The 23906-nt window shown below is 62.5% G+C and overlaps 1 protein-coding gene across 1 annotated transcript in view; it reads left to right on the top strand.

Moving 5' to 3' along the window:
* The window catches only part of ZCCHC24 (zinc finger CCHC-type containing 24), a 47771-nt gene that overhangs the window by 20118 nt on the left and 3747 nt on the right, over positions 1–23906 (top strand). The window contains exon 3 of the mRNA XM_056113448.1: positions 21022–21186. Within this exon, the coding sequence (XP_055969423.1) occupies positions 21022–21186 (165 nt within the window). The remainder of the gene's footprint in view (positions 1–21021; positions 21187–23906) is intronic.

Here is a 23906-nt window from a genome sequence, read left to right as displayed (position 1 = left end):
ACGGTTGCTTTCCCCGCCTTTTAGCCTCTCTTCTTCCTATCTCTACAGGACAAATTCTGTCTTGTGAGTAGCTTGTGTGGGTGGCTGGGGCCACGTGCTTTCGGCTTGAAGACCTTCTTTTAGCATTTCTAAATGTCGATCTACAGATAAGTCTTTCTGGGAAGGTGGCGGTCTTCACGCTCATTCTTTCAAGGCGGCCGTGCTGGGTCTGGGCATCTGCGCTGGCCGTTTCTCCCTTTTGAGAACCTTCACTGGCTCTTCCTTCTCCCTCCCCACCACAATCCTGAAAGCCAGCTGCTAATAGTACTGGATTCCGTCCTAAAGAGCGTGTCAGGCTTCTCTTGCTCGCAGATCTTGGATGAGCAAACAGGGGTGGGATGTACAGAACCTGGGATGGCCTCGCTTCCCTCAGCTGCCCGGGGACTGCAGCCTCTGGTGGGCAGCGCTGAGAGTCCAGATGAAACGTCCTCCTGAGGGCTTGAGGGTGGAGGCTGTGGGGTGCTCTCTCTCTTGTGGGAGCGGGGGCTCCCAGCAGAGTTCAGGAGGTGAAGGGCCCTTCCGTCGTTCTTGAGCATCCTGGCTGGCAGTTCCACATGAGGTCCAAGGACATGGTGCTTCTCCAGCCAATCGGCGTCTGAGATGCCTGAGCAACCTGGGCCGTACTCGGGGCTCGGGGCTGTACCAACGATGCGTGGGGGCTACGTGGCCCTGGGAACTGACGCCTGCAGCAGGCACCCAGCATGCTGAGCTATATTCCGGCCCTTATGGATTCTGTTTTTCATTTTGTTTTTGTTTGGGGGCTGCACACAGTGGGGCTCAGGACTTACTCCTGTCTTCGTGCTCAAGAATCACTCCGCTGGCATTCAGGGTCAGCCACTTCAGCCCCGATTATCTTCGAAACTTCCGAGCTGACAGATGTTGCAGTTAGCTATTCAGACAAATGGGGCTTCTCCCGGTCCCCAGGGCCGTGACAGGGCAGTGGCACTGCCAGAAGACAGGGACTGATTCTCTCCAGAGCCCCATCAGCTTGGTGCCAGGAGAGGAAATGAGGTCCAGAGATGTGACAAGACCTGCGCTCCTGCAGGCAGTGGGCATGAGTGACCTGCAGCTACGGCGAAGGCCAGGATCGAGTCTCGGGTCTCCTTGCTCCAGAGTCATGCTCTTCAGTTCTGCTGCCGGGATCCAGCTCAGGGTGGGGCGCTGGCCCGCCCCCCATGGAGGAGGCCCTGAGTTTGGTCCCCACAAAGCTAGACTCTGTTCTGCTTTATGTTTTTTTTCAACTTTTTTGGGGGGGCCATACCAGTGGTTCTCAGGGGTCTGTCACTGTGGTGCAGGGACAGAACCAGGACCCCTGCTTGCAGACCCTCCGCGGCTCTCCCTGGCCACCCCCATCTGCTCGAGCATTCCGATTTCGAGTTCTACTACCCGGCTCAAAAAATCAGGCTGAGGGCCAGAGGGATGGCACCGTGGGTGAGTAGGCACCTGCCCTGCATGCAGCCAATCTGGGTTCAGTTCCCAGCCCCCATTTGGTCCTCTGAGCGCCCCCAGGAGTGATTCCCGAGTGCAGAGCCAACAGTTCCGAGGGTGTAATTCTAAGAAACAACAATAAAATCAAGTTGCGTCCTCCTTTCTCAAAGAGATGGTTTCGTGGTGGTAGAGAGAGAAGGACCAAGTGGCCTGAGTAGGCAGGGTCAGGTGTTTGGTAGATGCCCATCTCACCCCTGGGGTCAGCTGGCCCAGGGCAGTCGGAGGCCAGGGCTAGGCTGGGGCTCCCCCCTCAGAGGTTGGGAGTGCCCACCGAGGGCCCCCGTCTGTCTGGGAGGCAACACGTGGGCCTCCCCAGCCTCCTGTACTCTGCATCCAGGCTGCACTTGATAGCCACCCCCCGGCCTTGGTCGCCACCGCTGGCCGTTCAGAGTGGCCTCGGTAGTCTTGTGGCATGTGGGGGGATGCTGGCTCCCCTGGGGTTGACAGGAGCCCCCAACAGGGTGGGGGGTCGGCCTAGGGGTGGGGAGGCCCCAGGCCCCCAAACAAATAATGGGAGGCCGCTCTCGCTCTCGGGAGGCCAGGAAGTATGAGCCAGCCACCGAGGCATGGCCGTGCTGGTTGCTGGGGAGGAGGGGGGAAGGGGGAGAGCAGTGGGGGAGGGGGAGGGAGGGTGTGGCCCAGCAGGTGGTGGAGGCCACGTGCCAGCCCCACCCACTGGGCTCTGTCTGGACAGCAGGAAGAGGCCCCCCAAGAGTTGTAGGGGGTGCGCAGAGCAGGCACTTAGGGAACTCCCTGGGAACGTGGTGGCCAGGACGCCCAGGCCAGGCGCGGAGTGGAGGTGTGAGAGCGGGGACCCCCCGCCCTCGGGCTCAGAGGCTCCCTCGTCCGCTGCCCCGGCCAGCCTCGGCTCTCTGCCTTCCCCACGTGCCACGCGCCTGAGCTCACGGGCTCGGGATAGGTCGCTGCCCCCGGGCGGGTGCCCATGCTTGTGTCCCCAGGGCCACCCTGGAACAGCCCGGGTCACTCTCACAGGCTGAGCCCTGAGAAGCTCCCAGGTCTGCTGGACCTCACAGGACAGAGCATGAGGATCTGGGTGGTCCCGTGCCTCAGCCTAGAGGTCTGAGCTGCCTGGACCTGGGTGTGAGTGGCGGCTGCTGCTCCTCTGTGACCCCAGGAGCAGAGTCCTCGCTCCAGCTCTGCTGTGTGGCTGCTTTGCAACCTTGGACAAACGGCTTAACCTCTCTGAGCCAGCTTGACTCCATAACATAGGAACCGTTGGGGCTTGTTGCAGGGCACCCGACCTTAATGACCCCCTTAGCACCTCTAGGGGCAGACTCCGGACCCTCACCCTTCCCGGTCACCCCCAGTCGACATTCTCAGATCTCAGCCACCACCACTCCCGGACGTCCTGGGGTGGGGGGCTGTGGGGGGCTGCTGTTCTGAGGGAGCCTGCGGGGGGCACCTTTGCCTCTGCTCTGGTGTCCGGCGGGGACCTGACACCTGGAGGGGCCTACATGCCCGCCGCTAACAGAATCCAGATGTCAGACAGAAAGCAGGGCCACCCCCCCCCCCCCAGCTGGCAGCTCCGGTTTCTTGGAGCTTGAAAAAGAAGAAGAAAAATAGAGTTGGGGAGAATCAATCCTAGAGCGTCTGAAACCTTAGAGGCAGGATGTGAATCAGTTCGGGGTGTGGGGGAGGGGCCGGAGACCAGGGGAGACCAGGCGGGCCAGGCCTCCGCCACCCTGCACCCCTCCACAGCCAGCCAGAGGGCAGGTCCCCTCCTATCTGGAGGGGCAGGAGCCTGTGGCTGCCAGCTCTGCGCCGACCTCGGCCTGGGGGCTTCCAGCCGGGATCTCCTCCCCGCCTGGCCGAGTGGCTGAGCTGGGAAGCCACAGCAGAGCTGCCAAGAGGGGCCGGCCCAGGGCAGGAGTGAAGCTGCCCCCCAGCCCGGCTGGGCTCCTGCTTCCGGAGCTCCCTGGAGTTAGGAAGGAGCAGAGGGGCTCCAGGGAAGTAGGCGGCTGCCCAGAACCCAAAGGTGTCCAGAGCCTGGGGAATGGCGACGGGACAGGCGGTCACCTGCTGTTTGGACTGGTGCTGGCCAGGGCTCAGGGCTGTGGCTCCCACGGTGGACACCGCAAGTCCCCCATCCCTGCAGTAGCCCCTCCCGGCTCCTTCCCCCACACTCCCCCGGCTGGGCCTTCTGGGAGGCTTTTCTCTGCCTCCAGCCTCTGACCCGGGGGGAAATGAATGTCTGTCTCCGGGAAGGTAGGAGACACGATTCCGTTAGTTTTCACTTATTTATTTTGATTTGGGGGTTTATGCCCAGTGGTGCTCAGGGCTGACTCTTCGCTCTGCGCTCAGGGGCCTCTCCTGTCCTGGCTGTGCTTGGGGCACCATATGGGGTGCTAAGGAACTCGGGTTGGCGTGTGCTGATGCCACTCTAATCAGTCTGATGGGAAACAGTCCCTTTATCACCGGCTCCTGGGGCCCGTGGCACGGTGCTCACTGCCCTGATGGCCGGGACTGCAGCACCTCCCTGCAGCTTCCCAAACCGTGGAGAGAAAGTTCCAGAGCCTAAGAAAGAATATCAGGGCTGGGGGCTAGAGCCCGTGAGCACAGTGGTTAGGGCATTTGCCTTGCACGTGGCCGACCCAGGTTCGATTCCCAGCATCCCATATGGTCCCCTGAGCACCGCCAGGAGTAATTCCTGAGTGCAGAGCCGGGAGTAACCCTGTGCATCGCCAGGTGGGACCCAAAAAGCAAAAATAAAAAAGAATATCAGGGCTGTCCTGGGCTCTGCAGAGCGACCATGGCAGGTGAGCTCGGCGTCTCCGGGCGACGGCAGGGAACAGAGGAGGAAGTAGACCCCGGAGTGGAGTGGCTGGGGTGTGTTGGTACCTGGCTCTGCGTTCTGCTCCCTCCTGGCTCTAATATTCGGGGCAGCTGTGGGGTGTGGACAGCTCGTGGACAGTCCCTTCGACATCCTTCCTGCTGCCCTGGGCCTGGCGGGAAAGAGTCGGGGACGGCAGGTTTCACATCCTCTGGGCCAGTTCTCCTTTCAAAGGAGCCCAGAGCCCCGAGCCCGGGCTCAGCCTGCGAGCTGCCTCACCTTTCGGGTCCTCTGCCCCAGACCTCAGGGCAGGCCTCACCACCTTCAGGGCTTCGTGGAAGGCGCGTGAGAGGGATATCTGCTCTCTCCAGAAGGCCTCGGCTGTCCTTGTCCACCAGGTACCCGCCAGTGCTGGAAGGACTCCACCCACCCACTCACGTCCATTCCCACTCACTCTTCCTCAGGCTCACCCTCATTCACTCACTCACGCTCACTCTCACACACTGTCACTACACCCACTCGCCGTCTCCTACACTGTCACTCTGTCTCGCCTTGTCACCTCACTGGTCCCCTCACACTCTCGCACGCAACGCAATCTCTGCCTGGTCTCCCGCTCTCACTCTCTGTCGCTCCCTCTCAGAGGACAGGCAGGTGTGGGCCGGGTTGCCGTGAGCTGTGGCCTGCGCCTCCTTCTGCCCTTTCTGGTCTGTGTCCACCCCCCGGCACGGTTCGTCAGGTCTCATGGGCTTCATGGGGTGTCTGGGGGGACCGTGTGGGCATGGGGACGATGCAGTTCTCAGTGTCCGCATGCCCACAGTTTGGTACACCAGAGGCCGGGGGTCGCCTGGGCCTCCTCTCTCCTCTCTGCCTTCTGCGCAGTGCACACAGACACACTCCGGGCCGCCTGGCCCGGCCTGCAGGGCCTTTCTCTAAGGACTCCCACCTCCCTCACCGCTCTCATGCCACGCTCACCTCCTGATCCCTCCCTTTTGCCATCAGGCCCCAGCACGGGGCTCTGACCCATCCGTGGCCTCTCATCTGCCTCTGTCTGGGGGACAAAGGCAGCTGCTCGTGGAAGGGCCCTGCCATGACCCCCCTGGGCTCTGGTTGCGGCTCAGGCCCGTAGCTTGGCCTGTGCGGTGTCCTGGGCCACACGCCTCCTCTGCTCCCCGCCGCTCCCCTGCAGCCAAGCCAGCTGAGGCTGGTCCTGTGCCCTCCCGTGCTCAGGCCCTGGCGCCGCTGTCTCCTGCTTCCCAGGGTCTGTCCCAGGACGGCTGCACTTGCTTGGCCGGCAGCCAGGAGAGGGGCCCAAGCTCGGAGCCTGCCAGCTTAGTAATCACTCAACTTCTCTTTGGTCCATCCATTCGTCCATTCGTAATGTAGGGTCTGAGATTCCCCCCAGAGTCGCATCCGGGCCCCAGTTCTGGCCAACCTTTGGCCAAGTTAGCCCTGTCTTGAACCCTCTCTGATCGGGCGGGTGGTCGCCCTCCTGCTTGGGGCCTTGCTGGGAGTAGGACGCTGAGACACGTGTCCCCATCTCTTAACTGCGCTGAGCTACCTCACCCCATGTGGGGCTCCCAAGGGAGCCGCACACATCAGCTTTGAGTTTTCATAGCATCTTGGCTAGGATTGTGGTAGGGGCAGTGGACCGGAAGTCCACAGAACCATTGGCACAGCCTCAGCACCACCTGCAGTGAGGTGTGGCCGCTGCGTTCCGGCCCAGGTGTGGCCCAGACCAGAACTTCCCCGGACAGGCTCTAGCCGATGCCCTAACTCTGCCCACACCACCCCCGCTCCCCCCCCGACTCCCACTGTGGCCTCCGTGTGACCTTCTGCAGAGGAGAAACTGAGGCCCAGGATGGGCCCGGGCAGAAGCCAGCCTGCAGTCAGTCCCCAGGGGGGACAGCGCAGCTCAGTGGGGTATGGCGGCGAGCAGGAAGGGTGCTCACCTGTCAGCGTGCCCCTGGCCGTGGCCTGCCACCACAACCTCTCAGTGTGAGGGTCACCTGGGGGCACCTCCAGGTAGCCTCTTCCGTAGCCCCCTGCCCCGCTGGCTCAGTGCCTAGGAGCAGGTCAGTCACAGGCCGGTTCAGCCAGAGCCCCTGGACACTGCCTGGAGGCCCGTAGAGTGCCCGGCCCGTGGAGCCTGGCGCTGGGACACTGGGGGCGGTCGGTGGGCCGAGGCGTAAGGGACCCCCTTCCCAGCTCTGGAGTAGCCAGGCCCCTCGCCCGCCCGACACAGGCCCTGGTGCCTCGGAGACCCTGTCTCAGCTTCTCTGGAGGCGGCCGTCGGCCCCTGTTGACAATCTGCACAGGTGGCCCTGGTGCCCTGTGTCCCTAAGGACCCTCTGGGCTCCTGCTTCTCTCTCTGGAGGGGGTGAGGGGAAGCCCCGCCTCCTGGGGCGGGTGCAGGCGTTGGTTTGGGATGGGGGGTTAACGCCGAAGGTCCTGAAGCCGCCAGCCACACCTCCTCAAGAGCGGGGACCGGGCCTCTTTTGGGGTGCAGACAGGAGGGGGTTTTCTTAAGCAAGTCCAGGGTCCTCTTCCTGGTCCGGGCTGAGGGACCGCGGAAGGAGTTCAGGTCAGACCTGAGCAAGGGCTCTGTGACTGGCTGGAACCAGCTGGTGGAGGGTGCTGGAGGCTTCCGGCCCCTCAACCCTGCGTGTGCCTGAAGGGGTCCCGGGACCCCCGTCCTCTGCCGTGAGCCCTTCAGGGTGAGGAGGTGCTGGGCAACTTACCTGAGACTCCCTGTACCCCAGGAGTGGGGCCCCAGCATCTGACCACACCCCACAGCATCCTGGGACTGGGGAACTTGGGGTCTCTGTAGCCCCAAGACATCTCCGTGTGTTCCCCGTCCCCACTGGAAAACACCTGAGGAACCCAGAGGGCCCAGGCAGCGGAAGCATGTTGGGGGCTGAGTGCAGTGAGATCCAGTGCTGGCCATCCTGGGTCAGTTTCTGGGGTCCATTGCCCACCTGTCAGATGGATGGGGAGGTAGCCAGGTCCAGGTGCCCGCTGGGGCACCCGCCAGCTCTCCAGGCAAGACATGGCACGGCTCTCCTGTGCAGGGGAGTGTGAACTGCCTGTGCGAGTGTGTGTGCTGCTGTGGGTGTAGCAGGTGAGTGTGTGTGAGTGTGTGTGTGTTTCACGGAACGTAGCCATGAGTGAGTGTGGCAGGGCCCGAGGGGTGCTGGCGGCCAGAGTCCCCAGCCCCCCGGCTGACCCGGACCCGGGCAGCTGAATTTGGGGTTTTGAGTGCCTGGTCCTGGGTCCCCCGGCACACAGAGAGGTTGTGATTGCTTCAGCGTTTCTGGGGGTTGCATCGCCACAGCTTGGTGTTGTGCGACGCATCGTCCTGATGAATCTTAACTGTTGGGGACGAGTGTTTTTGGAACTTCTCAATGCAGCATCCCCGGGGTCTGTCTCTGCGTGCGGGCAGTTGGCCGCCAGCGCTGGACGCTGGCCTTTGTTTCCCCCAGACAAGGTGGTGATTGTGTGAGCTTGGACGCACGCCCTCGCCGCTTCTCGGCCCAGGACCGGAGGGCCAGGGACAGCACAGACCCACCAACCTCCCTGCTCTGGCTTTTGCTGTCGCTGGTAGTCAAGGGCGCAAGGCTGAGCCAGTGTGAGGGGCCTGTGGAACCCCGCAGCGGGCGGGGTGGGTAAGTTTGCTCTTTGCCCAGGGCCCACCTCCCGGGAGAGCTGCCTGTGTCCAGCTGTCAGGGGGAGCTTGAGCGTTAGGACTCAACATATACCCACTCATGGAAGCTCACTGCGTCCAAAAGAATGCACACACACACACACGCGCACACACACACGGTCTACTATATCCACAGCAACACACATACACACTCTCTCAGACACACGAGTCTGCTATTTCCACAGCAACACGCACACTCTCTCTCTCACATACACACACTCTCACTCTCCGCGCACACACACATACTCTGTCTTTCACACAACACTCTCTCACACTCTCTCTCACACACACTCACACACACTCACACACACACTCTCACACTCACACACTCACACACACAGTCTCTCACACTCACACACACACAGTCTCTCACACACACATACTCTCACACACATTCTCACACACTCTTCCACATACACATTTACACACACACACTCTCACACACTCTCTCACACACATTCTCACACACTCTATCTCTCTCACACACACACAAACACACACGCACATACAGATGGGCAGGTGGACTGAAGGAGCAGCCTGTCCAGAGGCATCCTGTGTATCTGCACCTGCCCAGGGGTCCAGCCACTGTCCTCAGCAGTGGGTTTGGCAGGGTCCTGTCAGGTCCGAGAGCGCCTGCCTCTGCCCGTGCAGCCTGGAGCCAGGACCCAGAGCATCCCTTGCTGCCCCCACGTGACATCCCGGCAATTTCCTGCCTCCCACCACATAGACTCCATTTCACTCTTCCAGGGCCAGGGTGCAGCTGCTTCCGAGGGTGGGCGGGAGAGTGGGCCAGGCAGTGGGCATGGTGCGCACCCACCAGCCCCGTGCCCTTGAGAAAGCCTCCCCCAGCCTTTCCAGGCTGCAGCTGGCGGAGCAGAACGCACGCATCTGTGGGGCTTTGGGAAGCCTCACAGGCCCTGAGGGGCAGTGGCGGGCGGCGGGGCTGCATGCCACTGCCTCAGTTTCCTGTGCGGCCCTCGCTGTCAGAGGAGGAGAGTACGCTGACTTAGTCACTCAGAGGGTGAGATTTGGGGTTCCGGAGACTTGCCAGGGTTTTCAGCAGGACGACAGGATAGAAGAGAAGGCGCCTTGGGCCTTGGACGAGGAGAATGTGGGCGCGGCTCCCTGCACCAGGCTGGCCTGGGCTCCCGTCCTAGCTGGCAGCTGTGCACACTTGCTCCAGACCGCCTCTCACTGAGGCCGAACACTGGCTCCGAGGTGCCCTGGTGGCCAGGAATGGCAGAGCTGGGACTCGAACCCCAGTCTCGGAGGCACAGAGCCAGGGCTCCGTCTCTCTCCGCAGGCACGGCCTGGCCAGAAGTCAGACTCAGCCTCAGCAGCAGCAGTAGATGCTCGCCACATCGAGCAGCCGGACTGACTATTCTTCCTTTACGTGAACCCCCGGCTTTTGGTTACTTTGATCATTTTGAGGAATTGAGCTGTGCCTTGGCTGGCGGCCTGGATCCACACACGACCCACGGAGGCCTATGGGAAGAGGGAGTGCAGTCACACACACAGGGCATGTCCGGGACACGCAGTGTGTGCACATGTGCATGCACAAGCGACACCTTCACCAGTGTGTGCACACACAGTACACGCACCCTCACCAGTGTGTGCACACACTCACATACAGTACACACACCCTCACCAGTGTGTGCACACACAGTACACGCACCCTCACCGGTGTGTTCACACACAGTACACACACCCTCACCAGTGTGTGCACACACAGTACACGCACCCTCACCAGTGTGTGCACACACAGTACACGCACCCTCACCAGTGTGTGCACACATTCACGTACAATACACGTACCCTCACCAGTGTGCACACACGTACAGTACATACTCCCTCACCAGTGTGTGCACACACGTAGTACACGCACCCTCACCAGTGTGTGCACACACTCACAGTACACACACCCTCACCAGTGTGTGCACACAGTACACACACCCTCACCAGTGTGTGCACACACAGTACACGCACCCTCACCGGTGTGTGCACACATTCACGTACAATACACGCACCCTCACCAGTGTGCACACACGTACAGTACATGCTCCCTCACCAGTGTGTGCACACACGTAGTACACGCACCCTCACCAGTATGTGCACACACAGTACACGCACCCTCACCAGTGTGTGCACACATGTACAGTACACGCACCCTCACCAGTGTGTGCACACACAGTACACGCACCCTCACCGGTGTGTTCACACAATATACACACTCACCAGTGTGTGCACACTCATATACAGCACATACACCCTCACCAGTGTGTGCACACACACACAGTGCATGCACACTCACCAGTGTGTGCACACACAGTACACGCACCCCCACCAGTATGTGCACACACACAGCACATGCACCCTCACCGGTGTGTGCACAGACAGTACACTCACCCTCACCAGTGTGTGCACACACAGTACATGCACCCTCACCAGTGTGTGCACACACTCATGTATGGTACACACACCCTCACCAGTGTGTGCAGAGACATACAGTATGTGTGCCCTCACCAGTGTGTGCTCACATGTGAATATACAGGATACATGCTCACTAGTGCATTTGCATGCACATGTCTTTATCAGCTTTTGCTACACACACACAGATCGTGTCCTCACTGGAGCTTCTGCCGTGCCCCCGTGGAGCTAGAGTCGAATAGAAGCTGGTGTCGCCGTCTTTTGGGGGGTTCCCAGGTGGGTTTATATGCCTCCTGGGCCTAACTTGAGCTCGGGGTCACCGTTTTGTGGCTTGGGGTGCAAGCCAGGGCTGGCCCCTCTCTGGCTGTTCCGCAGAAGCTTGAGCCCCCGGTGCTGTGGCGTGAGGCCTTTCCTGAGCCGTCTTTCCTGCTGCGATGGGCTGCCGAGGGCTTGTGCCAAGAGTGGCAAGGTGACTGTGTGTGGGACTCGAGGAACAGCCCCGCTGCCCAACGGGGCACACGCAGGCTCTGTGCTGACTCTGGCCCATCCGTGCAGGGCAGGGAGGGGGTTCTGTGAAGACGGTCACGCCCACCCACTGCCCTCTCTGTGGCTTGGGGCTTAGTGTGGGAAGGACGCACTGCTCTCGGGAAGTGCATGTGTGCGCATTAAGTGTGAGTGTGGGCATTACACTTAATGTGTGTAATCAGTACACACATTAAGTGTGTACAGATGTGTGGTTGTGTGCATGTGTGTCTGATATCAGGCCCCTTGTCCACGTGAGCTCTGGTGTGGGACTACGTGCACAGGTGACAGGTGGGTGACAGGTGGCAGATTCCCGGACAGAGTCCTCTCAAGGCTGCGCCCTTTCTCGACTTCCCCAAGTCACACCCAGCTAGTCCTCCCCTAAAAGGGACCCCATGGCCCGACCCCACAGCTTCCCTGGATGGTGGGGCCAAGCCCCTCGAAAGGTCTCTGTCCCTCTGAGGTTACCCAGTCCTGTCCCTGTGGCTCCTGTCTTGCCTGGGGTCCTTCCTTCTGCCCTCTGCCACCCCTTCCCACAGTACAGCACCTCTCCCCAACCACATGACAACCCCTTGCCACTGTGCTCTTCCAGTCCCTCCCACACTCATCCCTGCACCCATGGGCCATCCAGCCCCTCCCACACTCACCCCTGCACCCATAGGCCATCCAGCCCCTCCACACTCACCCCCGCACCACGGGCCATCCAGTCCCTCCCACACTCACCCCTGCACCCATGGGCCATCCAGCCCCTCCCACACTCACCCCCGCACCATGGGCCATCCAGTCCCTCCCACACTCACCCCTGCACCACGGGCCAGCCAGCCCCTCCACACTCACCCCCGCACCACGAGCCATCCAGTCCCTCCCACACTCACCCCTGCACCATGGGCCAGCCAGCCCCTCCACACTCACCCCCGCACCACGGGCCATCCAGCCCCTCCCACACTCACCCCTGCACCCATAGGCCATCCAGCCCCTCCACACTCACCCCCGCACCACGAGCCATCCAGTCCCTCCCACACTCACCCCTGCACCATGGGCCAGCCAGCCCCTCCACACTCACCCCCGCACCACGGGCCATCCAGCCCCTCCCACACTCACCCCTGCACCCATAGGCCATCCAGCCCCTCCACACTCACCCCCACACCACGGGCCATCCAGCCCCTCCCACACTCACCCCTGCACCCATGGGCCATCCAGTCCCTCCCACACTCACCCCTGCACCACGGGCCAGCCAGCCCCTCCACACTCACCCCCGCACCACGAGCCATCCAGTCCCTCCCACACTCACCCCTGCACCCATAGGCCATCCAGCCCCTCCACACTCACCCCCACACCACGGGCCATCCAGCCCCTCCCACACTCACCCCTGCACCCATAGGCCATCCAGCCCCTCCACACTCACCCCCGCACCACGGGCCATCCAGTCCCTCCCACACTCACCCCTGCACCACGAACCGTCTAGAGACCCTGGAAGCCCTCAAACCCCCCCCCCCCCCGTATAAGCCTGGCTCCCCTGCGGGCTGCAGCCCAGCTCGGCGTTGTGGAAGGACCCTGTGCTCCCCCTTTCCCTTTGCTCCTCTCCGGCACCCTCTTCCCGCCGCCCCTTGTGGCCCCAGAGCCCTGCTCACGTGGCCTAGGCACATGGTGAGGGAGTGTGCTATGCCCGTTGGTGGAGCATCAGGAGTGGGCGACAGGACAGGACACGTGAGGACGGGCATGCGGGGGCCGTGCTCCTGGATGGCTCTCAGGAGGCGACACCCCGAGCGGAGCAACTGGGACCTGGTAGAGAGGCCCCAGGGCAGGGGTGCAGAGAGCAGGTCTCAGCCTGGCGGTCACACGGGCTCCGACAGGGGCGTGGGGGAGGGGCCGGCGCACCCGTGTCCTTAGCACCGCTGTCCTCGCCTCCTGCCCCAGCTGGGCCACCCTCGTCGGAGGGACATAGATGAGCACTTGTCTCAGGGTCCCCGGTGCTCTGCCTGCCCCCCAGGCCCGCACAGTGGGACAGGAAGTGTGGGCGTCCCTCTCCCAGCTGCCCAGGCGGGACGCAGTGAGCCAGGCCAGCCTGCCCGGGAGGGACAGAGGGCCCATTGACAGCGCGCCTTGGCCCCGGGGGACAATAGCCGCCCTGAGGAGCTTGTGCAGGAAGTCTCTGTGCCGCCCCACCCCCGCCAGCCTCTCGCCAGCCTCATTTGTAAGCCGGGGGGACCCACGTGCTCCGCCTCTCCTCTCATCCTCTCACCCCCTCCTTGCTGGGTCCAGAGACCAAGAGGGCCCATCCGTGGTCTGTCCCACGAAGCGCCCATCCGTGGTCTGCTCCCACAGGGACACACAGCGCCAGGAGCTCTTGGGGAAGGCCAACCTCTCCTGGAGGGCTTCCTGGAGGAGTGGTGGTTCTGAACGTCCCTCAGCTGGGGGGGTGGAAGCCGCAGCAGTCCTGTGACATGTCCCGGGACCAGCGGAACCCAGGGTGCACACACGGGGACACACGTTTGTTCATGGAGCCTGGTAGCATAGAACCCTTGTGCCAGACAGGCCGCTCCAAGGTGTGGCTGTGGCCTCCACTGGGCTGCGCCTCCCGCAGAGCCCGGCCCTGCTCCCGCTGCTCTCCTGGTGCTGTGTGCCCCTGCACAGGCGCGTGTGCACAGCCGTAGACACGTGCACACACCTGCACAAACCCACGTATGTGCACACCCATTCCTGCTCACGCCCGTCCTGCTGCCTCCGATTGCTCCAGCAGCAACACTGGGCTGGTGCGAAAGGGGTGTTTGATGCCTGGACTAGCCTGAGCCTCTGAAGTTCAGCCACAGCCCTTGGGCCTCCCTCGGCAAGGAGGGAACTGGACAGTGCCGGTGAGACTGTGCCGAGGGGCCGCCACCCACTTGCTATGTGACCCCGGCCAGGTTCCTTGGCCTCTCTGAGCCCGTTTGCTCATCTGGGGACAGTTGGAATGAGAGTCGGGTGGCGATGGCGGTGACACTCAGCTCTGTGCTCGGAAGGACAGACAGAGGTGCGGAGGTCCATGTGACGCCTCAGCCAGGCTCAAGAGTGGCCCCAGACTGCTGACTCAGTGGGCCTTTGCGGGCAGCTCGGATTCCTCATCTGGCGCTCGGCCGCCCTCCACACCCTCCCGGGCGCTATTTTGAGCCGAGGTCCGTCGCCTGCTCCCGGGGCGGTGGCCCCGGCCCCCAGCTTCCCCCCAGCTGAGCCAGCACCTGCCCCCTCCCCCCCACCCCACCCCCCGCCCCCGGCACGGCCCCGGGGCCTGTGGGGCCCAGGCCTCAAGTGGGTGAGCAGGCAGGGCTGGTGACCGTGGCCACCCGGGCCCGCTCCTCCTGCTCGGCCCCGAGGCCGCCCAGACCGTGTCCCCCGCTGCCCAGACTGTGTGTGTTCCCCCCCACCCCCCGGCAGCCACTGCAGCAGAACCCCCCGCCCTGGCCTAATGTCCCGCGTTTCGGGCAGAGGAAGCTTAGGGAGTCCTCTGAGTTGGGGCTGCCGGGACCAGGGAACAGCGGGGGGGGGGGGGGGCAGAGGGTCGTGGAGAGCTCTGAGGGGGGCAGGGTCCTGTCCAGCAGGGCCTGAAGGGAACATGGACCCCTGGGGAGAGGCAGGGTTCAAGAAGTGAGGGCTGGGGCTGGCACAGCAGTGGAGTGAAGCTGCTCCCGCAGTGGCCGGCGTGGTCTGGGCACCTCTGGCCGGGTGGGTGGCGGGGATCCTGGAAGTGCCCGGCCCACAGGCAGCTTCTGTCTGTTCCTCGCGGCCTCCACCGGGAAGCTGGGACTTTTGCAATCGCTGGGATTTGGATGTTTTCCGCCCCCGGGCTGGCCCCCCTTCCCTCCCTCTCCCGCCCGCCCCGGCCCTGCCCGTGCTGCTGGCTGTGGAGGAAGCCAGTAGAGGAAGCAGATAACTCGGGGAGCGGCTGTGCATGTGATTTAAAGCCTTTGCTTTCCAGAAAGTTCTGGAGATTTCTTCAAATCTGCCGAGAGCCTTCGGGTGGGACTTGGTGCGGGAGGTGGGGGCTCTGGGCTGCAGAGGTGAGTGTGGGGGCTGCTCCCCACTCAGACGCCTGGAGGGGAACCCTTCTCACACCCCGTCACCCCTCCCCAGCTCGTTCTTACCCTCCCCTGCATCCCTCTCCTGGTTTCCTTCCCCGTGACTGCACACCCCCCGCCCACCCCCCCAGCCCTCACTGGGCTTTTCCTGAGCCCTTGCCGGCTCCCTGCGAGCGCCCATTGTTCCGGCCGCTGCAGTGGCAAGGCCCGAGCTGGGGCAGGCCGGAGGGTGGCCGCTGGCCCGGCTCTCCAGGCCCAGCTGGGCTGCAGCCAGAGCCTAGCAGAGGGGCGGGGCTGGGGAGGAGGCGGGTGCTGGCCGTGGGCTGCGGCCTGTCCTCCCAGCCCAACCCCCGGCCCACCCGTCCTTCCAGCTCGGCCCCCCAGCATGCCCTCCCATGCCCCCTCCCCCGGCCTTGATGGCAGTGCAAGACCCCCCACCCCCGCCCCCGCCCCGACTGTCCTGCTGAGGCCACTTCCTGGGACCCCTGGAGCAGGCAGCTGCCTGGACCAGACTGCAGCGCCGGGCAGTCCTGTGAGCTTCAGGCACCGCGTGTGTCCACCTGGCTGTCGGGCTTCGCAGGTTCTGCGAGAAGTGGCCAAGGACGCGGGAGAAACCGTCTGGAACACTTGAGAGAATGGTGTCCCTCGTTTTCTCTCTGTGGCTTTGGTTCGATGGGCCCCACCTGCCCCACCCCCATCTCGCAGTGTGTCTCTGTCGGGGTCAACCTGCTGAGGGCTGTGGACGCCGAAACTTTCCACAGACGCAGTTCTCAGTGGGTCTGAGCCTGGGAGCCGGTGCCGAGGGGGTCTGTGCCGGGGGGTGCTCCTGCCCCTGGGCCCGGCTGTGAGAACATGCCTCGTGCGTCCTGTGTGTTTGCATAATCCAGGACGACTGCACAGAGCTGGGGCCGAGGGCAGAGGGCAGAGGGTGGCGGGCAGCCACTCGGGTTCCTCCAGCCTGCGGCTGCACTGGCCAGGGGGCAGGTCTTGTCTGTGGCTCTGGGCGCTCGGGCCTCTTGGCCTCAGCTGGGTCTTTAGGAGGGGCTGGGGGCATGTGGGAGGGGGTCCCAGCCCCCCCACCCTAGGCGAGGCGTGGCGAGCAGGGGCCCTTTCTGGCCCTTCTCCGGGCCTGGCTCTGGGCAGTAGGTGGAGGCTTCCAGGGGAAAAGGTGCCTGGCCCCCCGGCCAGTGGCCCCCAGGGCTGTCTGGGAAGACCAGGAAGGCTGGGGCCTTTGGGAGCAGCTGGCCTGCTGCATCCTCAACTCAGGCCCAGGCCCACCACTGAGAGCCACTGTCCTCTCTCCCCTGGGCGGCCGGCATCGCCTCACAGCGGACGTGTACGGTGCCACATGCATGGCCGAGTGGGTGAGCGGGTGTGAGCAGGGCCCCAGGGCATGCGGGGGAGCACTGTCCAGGCAGGGTGGGAGCACCTTCAGGCCGGGGCGGGGAGGACTGTTGGGGGAGGACGGGGAGGACCATCGGGGGAGGGCTGGGAGGACAGTCAGGGCAGGGTGGGGAAGATCAGTCCAGGCAGGGTCAAGGGAGGACCGCCAGGGGAGGGTGAGGAGGACCATCCAGTCCCCTTCCTGCCTGCACCCCACAATGGCAGCTGTTCCTGGCTTCTGCCCCCTGCTGGGCCCTGGGTGCTCGGGTGGGCACAGACAGAGCCGGCCCGAGTCAGGCAGGTGGGGTCAGCAAGGCCCTCGGCAAGTCGCCTGACCTCTGGTGCCTCTGACCCCTGGATGGACGAACCATCCTTGGCGCGTAGGAGGGACGCGGAGAGGACGGGGCTGGCCAGGCGGGGGTGTTGCCTGCAGCTGGCCCTCCTGAGCCCTGGATCCGGGCACCAGAGGCTTCCTGGGCAGAACCCAGCTGGAGTCTCAACAGGAGGCACTGCCCCGGCCCTCCGCCCCCCGCGTGGCCGTCACCTGCCCCCAAAGGGGCACAGAGTCCAAAAGCTCACCCTGGACGGACAGGGAGGCCGCTGGGCAGTGGCCACTTAGCTGTGGCTCTTCTGCTTCCCTCTAAATCAAAGGAGCAGTTGTGTCCGTGGGCAGCGCCGGGCAGCTCTGTGGACAGTGAGTGCGGGGAGCAGACCAAGCAGTGGACGCTGGGCCTGCCAGACCCCCACCGCCACTGCAGGCGGGGCTGGCGTGGACACACTCCCGGCACTGCGGGAAGGCACACAGCGCCCCCGTGTGGTCAGGAGGGCCAGCGGCAGGGCCTGGACATCCCAGCTCTGGGGTTTCCCCTGACCTCTCCTGATGGTTGGTTTTGGTTTTGGTTTTAGTTTTTTTCTTTTTAAGTTTTCCTCTAAATTCACTAGAGCGTTTCCCCCAAAACTTTAAGAATAGAAAATCCCATATAAACACATGAATTTCTTCTTTGCCACCTTCCGTGACCACCACCCCACAGCCAGGCGTGTACTGAGTGTGGCTTGGTGAGTGTTAGCTGATGTTCTGCCCCAACTGAGCGCTGCCTTCAGCACAGGGCAGACCCCTGCTCATTCCTCAGGACAGTCCCCAGAACTAGGACACCCGGAATTGCTAGGGGGGCGGAAGGGGTATTTGTATTTACTTTTTCATTTATCTGGAGCGATAGCACAGTGGGTAGGGCGTTTGCCTTGCATGCAGTCGACCCGGGTTCGATTCCTCCGCCCCTCTCAGAGAGCCCAGCAAGCAACCGAGAGTGTCCCGCCCGCACAGGAGAGCCTGGCAAGCTCCCCGTGACGTATTCGATATGCCAAACACAGTAGCAACAAAGGCTCACAATGGAGACGTTACTGGGCCCGCTTGAGCAAATCGATGAACAACGGGAGGACAGTGCTACAGTGCTTTTTGTTTATTTATTTATGGTTTTGGTTTGGGGGCCACGCCCAGTGATACTCGGGGCTTACTGTTGGCTCTGGCAGGCCTTGGGGGGCCCTGTGGGGTGCCGGGGATCAAACCCGTGCCAGGAAGGCACCCTGCCCACTGTACTGTCGCTCTAGCCCCAGGAAGCAGGTTTGTAAAGGTGGGACCGCCTCTGGCCCAGTTTAAGTAGAGAAACAGAGCAGGAAACGCGCTCCCTCCCGTGGTCGCCCCTTCACTCGGCAAGTGTCCAGGACACAGATTAGCAGGGAAACCGTCTCTCGCCAGCATCGCGGACAGTGGCTGACCCCATCTGTGCTCATGGCCACCCGACGGGACTCATGCGCCAGCAGCAAGTCTCACGGGCCCTTGTGAGGGGTGCCTGGCCATGCTGCCGCCGTCCCCCTCAGTGCTCACCACCCTCGGCCCTCAGGCCATCATGCTCCATGGCCGTCCTCACCTGGTCTGGAGTCCCACCCAGCTCACGGGCCCAAGCCCACAGGTCCCCCAGCCTCTCACACACGAGTGGGTCTGAGCCTGTCGCCCAGAGGGGGCAGCAGGCCTGGCCGTGCTGGCCCCTGCTTGGGCCAGGACCCTCTCTCGGCATCAGTCTGGGGTCTGCAGAGAGACCCCAGCTATGCCCGAGACGAAAGCTGCTCCTCTCTGGCTCAGCCTTGTATGTCAGCGTGAACCGTGGCTTCCCCCAGCCCACCTGCCAAAGCATGACCTGGGCTGGGACCCTGGCTGGGAGGGACACAGGGCAGGGCTCAGCGCTCAGTCTCCCTGGCACCCCTCAGAGCCCTGGAGGGACACCTGGGAGCTGTCTGTTCAGCCAAGCGGCTGCGTCCCTGGGACAGGTCTCATCCCTGCCCCAGAGGGGACACAGAGGACATTGGCAATGGCTCCAAGCTCACAGTGGCCAAAGGCCCAGCTCGGTGCTTCCTCAGTGTGGACACAGCCCGCTAATGCCAGCCCTCACGAGAGTTGCCCAGAGTGGTCTGTCACCCCACAGGCTGGACCCTGCCCTGGCTCCCACGGGTCTCCTCTCTCCCCATTTCCGAAGCAGACGTGCAGCACTGCCTGCAGCCTCCCCTGACCCCGGGCACCCCGAGAACCTAGCCATTGCCCTGGCTAGCGAGTCACACCCAGTGAGCCCAGCCTTGTCTTCTCTCGGGCTCTGTGGGACCACCGCTGGTCGTGCTGGGCCCGGGCTGAGGCAGCTGTGCTGTAATCTCCAGCCAGGCGACACCCCTTGGTGTCAGGGGCCAAGTCCACCCTGCAACTCATTTCAGAATCCCAGAGACAGAGGCTGACAGGGGCCCACTGGGACCCTCTAGGGCAGGGAGCGTCAGAGGGGCGAGGGGCTGACTGGGCTGAACCCGGTCCAGCTCCCGGCCTGATGGTGCTGTGGGAGCAGGAACAGGGGTGAGGTAGGCAGTGTCTCCTCCACCCCACTGACCCATCACCAGCCCGTGCTCCATTCCCGGTTCCGAATACTGGGCCGGCGTCAAGACACCTTCCAGCCTGCTTGGAACTGTTCCATTCACGAGAGCGGAGATGAGGGACTCGAAGGCCGATGCGTGAGGGAGGCAGTGAAATGGGGCACTTCCAGCAGTGGTGGGCGGGCGAGCTGGAGCAGGCCCTGGTGACAGAAGCAGGAGGAGCGACCCCTGATGGACCCTCTCAGGAAATGCAGGGACAGAAGGGAGTCGGGGGCCGGGGCGGGGTACGGGCCCAAGACCAGGGCTGGGAGCAAGCGGACAGGCTGGCACGGGAGTGACCAACGCTGGAGACTCGGTTCCAGGGAAGGCCGCTGCGAGCTGGTCCTGAAGGGTGCAGAGCCCACAGGGACCCACACACCTGGCAGAGTGGCCAAGTGACTGGGTGGACGGCAGGTGCTGGTGGGCAGGGGGTGGAGAGTCACCCCTGCTCGCTATCGGTAAGGGTGCAGACTGGCAGTTTCGGAGGGAAACCGTGTGCGGTTCTTCAGTAGCGCAGGGCGCAGCAACCCATAACCCAGCACCGCTCTGCCGGGCAGCCCAGGACACTCCCGCCCTCATCCGGGGGACGTGTCACCGCACAGCCTGGAGGCCCATCAGCAGAGGCGGGCTAGAGGCGTGGGAACTCCCAGGCGCTGCTCTGCCCTTGGAAAAGATCAGCCCGGTGTAGGCTGGAGTTAGCACCGCGGGGAGGCACCTGCCTCGTCCCAGGCATCTCCCAGGGCTCCCCACGTCCTGCCAGAAGTGACTCAAGGGCAAGACCAATACAAGATGACCTTGGGCCTTCGGGAACGAAGTGGATGGAAATGTGAGGGGGTTGTGCTCTGTGAAATCAGGGTCACTGTCACTGTCACTCTCCTCCCGTTGTTCATCAGTTTTCTCGAGCGGGCCCAGTAACGTCTCCAGCGTGAGACTTGTTGTTACTGTGTTTGGCATATCGAAGACATCACGGGGAGTTTCCCAGGCTTTGCCGTGCAGGCGAGATACTCTGGGTAGCTTGCCGGGCACTCCGAGAGGGGCGGAGGAGGAAATCAGGATATGAAAAATAATTGCTGGACAGTGGGTGTGGACTAGAAATAGTGAAAGCAGACAGACTGGCACAAAACGGCAAAGGGACCGTCTGGAATTGCAGAGACAGTGCAGGGGCAAACGTGGGTTGCCTGATAGACAGCCAGTCCAGGTGTGGTCCCCGGCACCACACAGGGTTTCCCGAGCCCCATCAGAAGTGATCCTGAGCACAGAGCCAGGAGTCAGCCCTGAGCACCACCCGGTGTGGCCTCCCCCAAACAAACAAAAACCAGAACAGAAGAAAACACACATGCTGGTGACCCAGCAGTTTCACCTCAGGAACCGAGTCTACAGTCCCAGGTACAAAATCACAGACATCCCGCGTCCCTCGCCTGTCGTACGAGATATTCAACAGTGAAAGTGGAAACTGCATTCTGCAAGGCTGTGGTCAGCGAACCGTGCCGCGGTCCACACGTCCAGATGCTCAGTTGTGACTTGGTGGCCCTGAGAGACTTTGTTTTGTCTTGAGGGGAGGGAGGGAGAGAGAGAAGTTGCCTCACCGGGAGCACGGGCCGTGAATGCCGGAGGGGCTGGGGGCCTGGGCGATGCCCTTTGGCCAACCCCTGTGCTTGCTTCTTGTTCTTCAGGCGCGGCCCAAGGGCGAGGGGCTGACCCCCTACCAGGGCAAGAAGCGCTGCTTTGGCGAGTACAAGTGCCCCAAGTGCAAGAGGAAGTGGATGAGTGGCAACTCCTGGGCCAACATGGGGCAGGAGTGTATCAAGTGCCACATCAACGTGTACCCCCACAAGCAGGTGAGCCCCCGTCTGTCTGCATGGGCGGGGGAGGCTGTTCCCAGGTGGAGGAGGATGCGGGGACCCCATCTGGGCTAGTGAAGGGCGGGGGCGACTGGAGCAGCTTTGGTGCCTCCCGTGTAGCAGCCCTGCCGGTCCCGGAGGGCCTGAGAGAGTCACGGGCAGCACTTGCTCTGGGAGGGGCGGGAGAGATCGTACTGGGGTGGGGCGCTTGCCCTGCACGCGGCCCACTCGGGTTTGATCCCCGGCATCCCAACTGGTCTCCCCAGTGATTCCTGAGCACAGAGCCACAGCCCCTGAGATCTCTGACCTCAAAACCTAAAAAAGGGGGAGAAGCTTGACGTGTCCCAATGGGAGGAAGATATCCTAGAAAGACAGTAGAGTAGGTGCAAATGCCCTGGGGGCCCGGAGTGCTCATGGAGTGCTCCAGGTCCAAAGCTCTTAGAGCAAGAGAAATGGGTCAGGAGGTGAAGGAGACCTGGGACATCGGGAGCAGTCGGCCAGTGAGAAGGATCTGGAGGAAGCAGAAAGTTCTGGAGCGGTGGGGGCTGGGGTGTCTCTGATGCTCGAAGGCAGAGGTGGGACGTGTGAGGCGGGACAGGACTTGGGCCCTTGGGAAACCTCACTGCTTGCCGTGTCTGGCTCTGGGAGCTGAGGTGACACGTGGCTCTGCGGCCACCGGCTTGGGGGTGTCTGAGCGTGCAGTGGGCCCGGGAGTAGGGCCACAGGGAAAGAGTGGGAGGTGGTGACCCCATGGGGCCAGCAGGGTGGCCCTGAGGGAGACGGAGGGGGCGAGAGAACAGCCATGCAGGATGGGGTGCGCCGGGGGACGCCGTGTGGCTGAGTGGACCAGCAGGTTGCGGTGGCAGGCTGGGCGGCCAGGGGCTGGCAGGGGCCTGGACAGGGTCTCATGCTGTGGCAGTGGTTTTTACAGATGCCACAAGAGGTCATTTTCTGACCCCCACACTGGCTGGGTGTGTGCGCACCCACACCTCACACCCACCCATACCACTCACAGTCTCTCCCACACACTCTCATACACGTCACGGCACCTCAGACAACTCACACACACCCTCACACAATTCACACAGTCTCACTCTCACACCCTCACACCCCCTCACATTCCCTCACACACACACTCTCACACCCCCTCACACACACACCCTCACACACCCTCACACACACCCTCACACACTCTCGTACACCTCACCACACCTCAGACAACTCACACACACCTTCACGATCCCTCACACAAACCCTCACACAATACACACACTCTCAGACACCCTCACACCCTCACACATCCTCACACCCCCTCGCACACACCTTCACAGCCCCTCGCACACCCCCTCACACCCCCTCACACACACCCCCTCACACCCCCTCACACACCCCCTCACACCCCCTCACAACCCCTCACAAACACCCTCACACACATCCTCACACACATCCTCATACACCCTCACACACACCCTCTCACACACTCTTGTACACCTCACAGCACCTTAGACAACTCACACACACCTTCACAACCCCTCACACACACTCACACAATTCACACACTCTCACTCTCACACCCTCACACAAACATCCTCACACCCCCTCGCACACACCCTCACACACACCCTCACACCCCCTCACACACCCCCTCACACACACCCTCACATCCCCTCACACATCCTCACACACCCTCACACACATCCTCATACACCCTCACACACACCCTCTCATACACTCTCATACACCTCACAGCACCTCAGACAACTCACACATACCTTCACAATCCCTCACACACACCCTCACACAATTCACACACTCTCACTCTCACACCCTCACACCCTCACATACATACCCTCACACCCCCCACACACATCCTCACACCCCCTCACACACCCCCTCACACACACCCTCACATCCCCTCACACATCCTCACACACCCTCACACACATCCTCATACACCCTCACACACACCCTCTCATACACTCTCATACACCTCACAGCACCTCAGACAACTCACACATACCTTCACAATCCCTCACACACACCCTCACACAATTCACACACTCTCACTCTCACACCCTCACACCCTCACATACATACCCTCACACCCCCCACACACATCCTCACACACCCTCGCACACACCCTCACACCCCCCTCACACACACCCTCACACACACCCTCACATCCCCTCACACATCCTCACACACCCTCACACACATCCTCATACACCCTCACACACACCCTCTCATACACTCTCATACACCTCACAGCACCTCAGACAACTCACACATACCTTCACAATCCCTCACACACACCCTCACACAATTCACACACTCTCAGACACTCTCACACCCTCACACCCTCACACACATACCCTCACACACCTCACATCCCCTCACAAACCACACACTCCCGGACACTCATCCACACCCTCAGCACTCACACACACCCTCACACACCCTCATCTACCATCCACACACCCTCACTCACAGCTTTCCACACGCACCTCCTCACACACCCTCCACCACCCTCCCACACACCCTTCACAACCCCGTCCCATGCACTGCCCACCCTCTGTTTACCGGTACACGCCCCCCCCCCCCCCCCCCCCGCCAGTCTGACACAGGCCCCGCCCACTGGGGCCGTGAGAGGGGACCTGGGGGAGGCCCGGCATTGCAGGCACCGGGGTTCACCTGCGCCCCGGGTGGGGGTGCCCGTT

The sequence above is a fragment of the Sorex fumeus genome, unplaced genomic scaffold, assembly GCF_029834395.1.
Source record: "Sorex fumeus unplaced genomic scaffold, SorFum_2.1 ptg000020l, whole genome shotgun sequence".
NCBI classification, from domain to species: domain Eukaryota; kingdom Metazoa; phylum Chordata; class Mammalia; order Eulipotyphla; family Soricidae; genus Sorex; species Sorex fumeus.
This window is presented reverse-complemented; position numbering and strand designations above follow the sequence as displayed.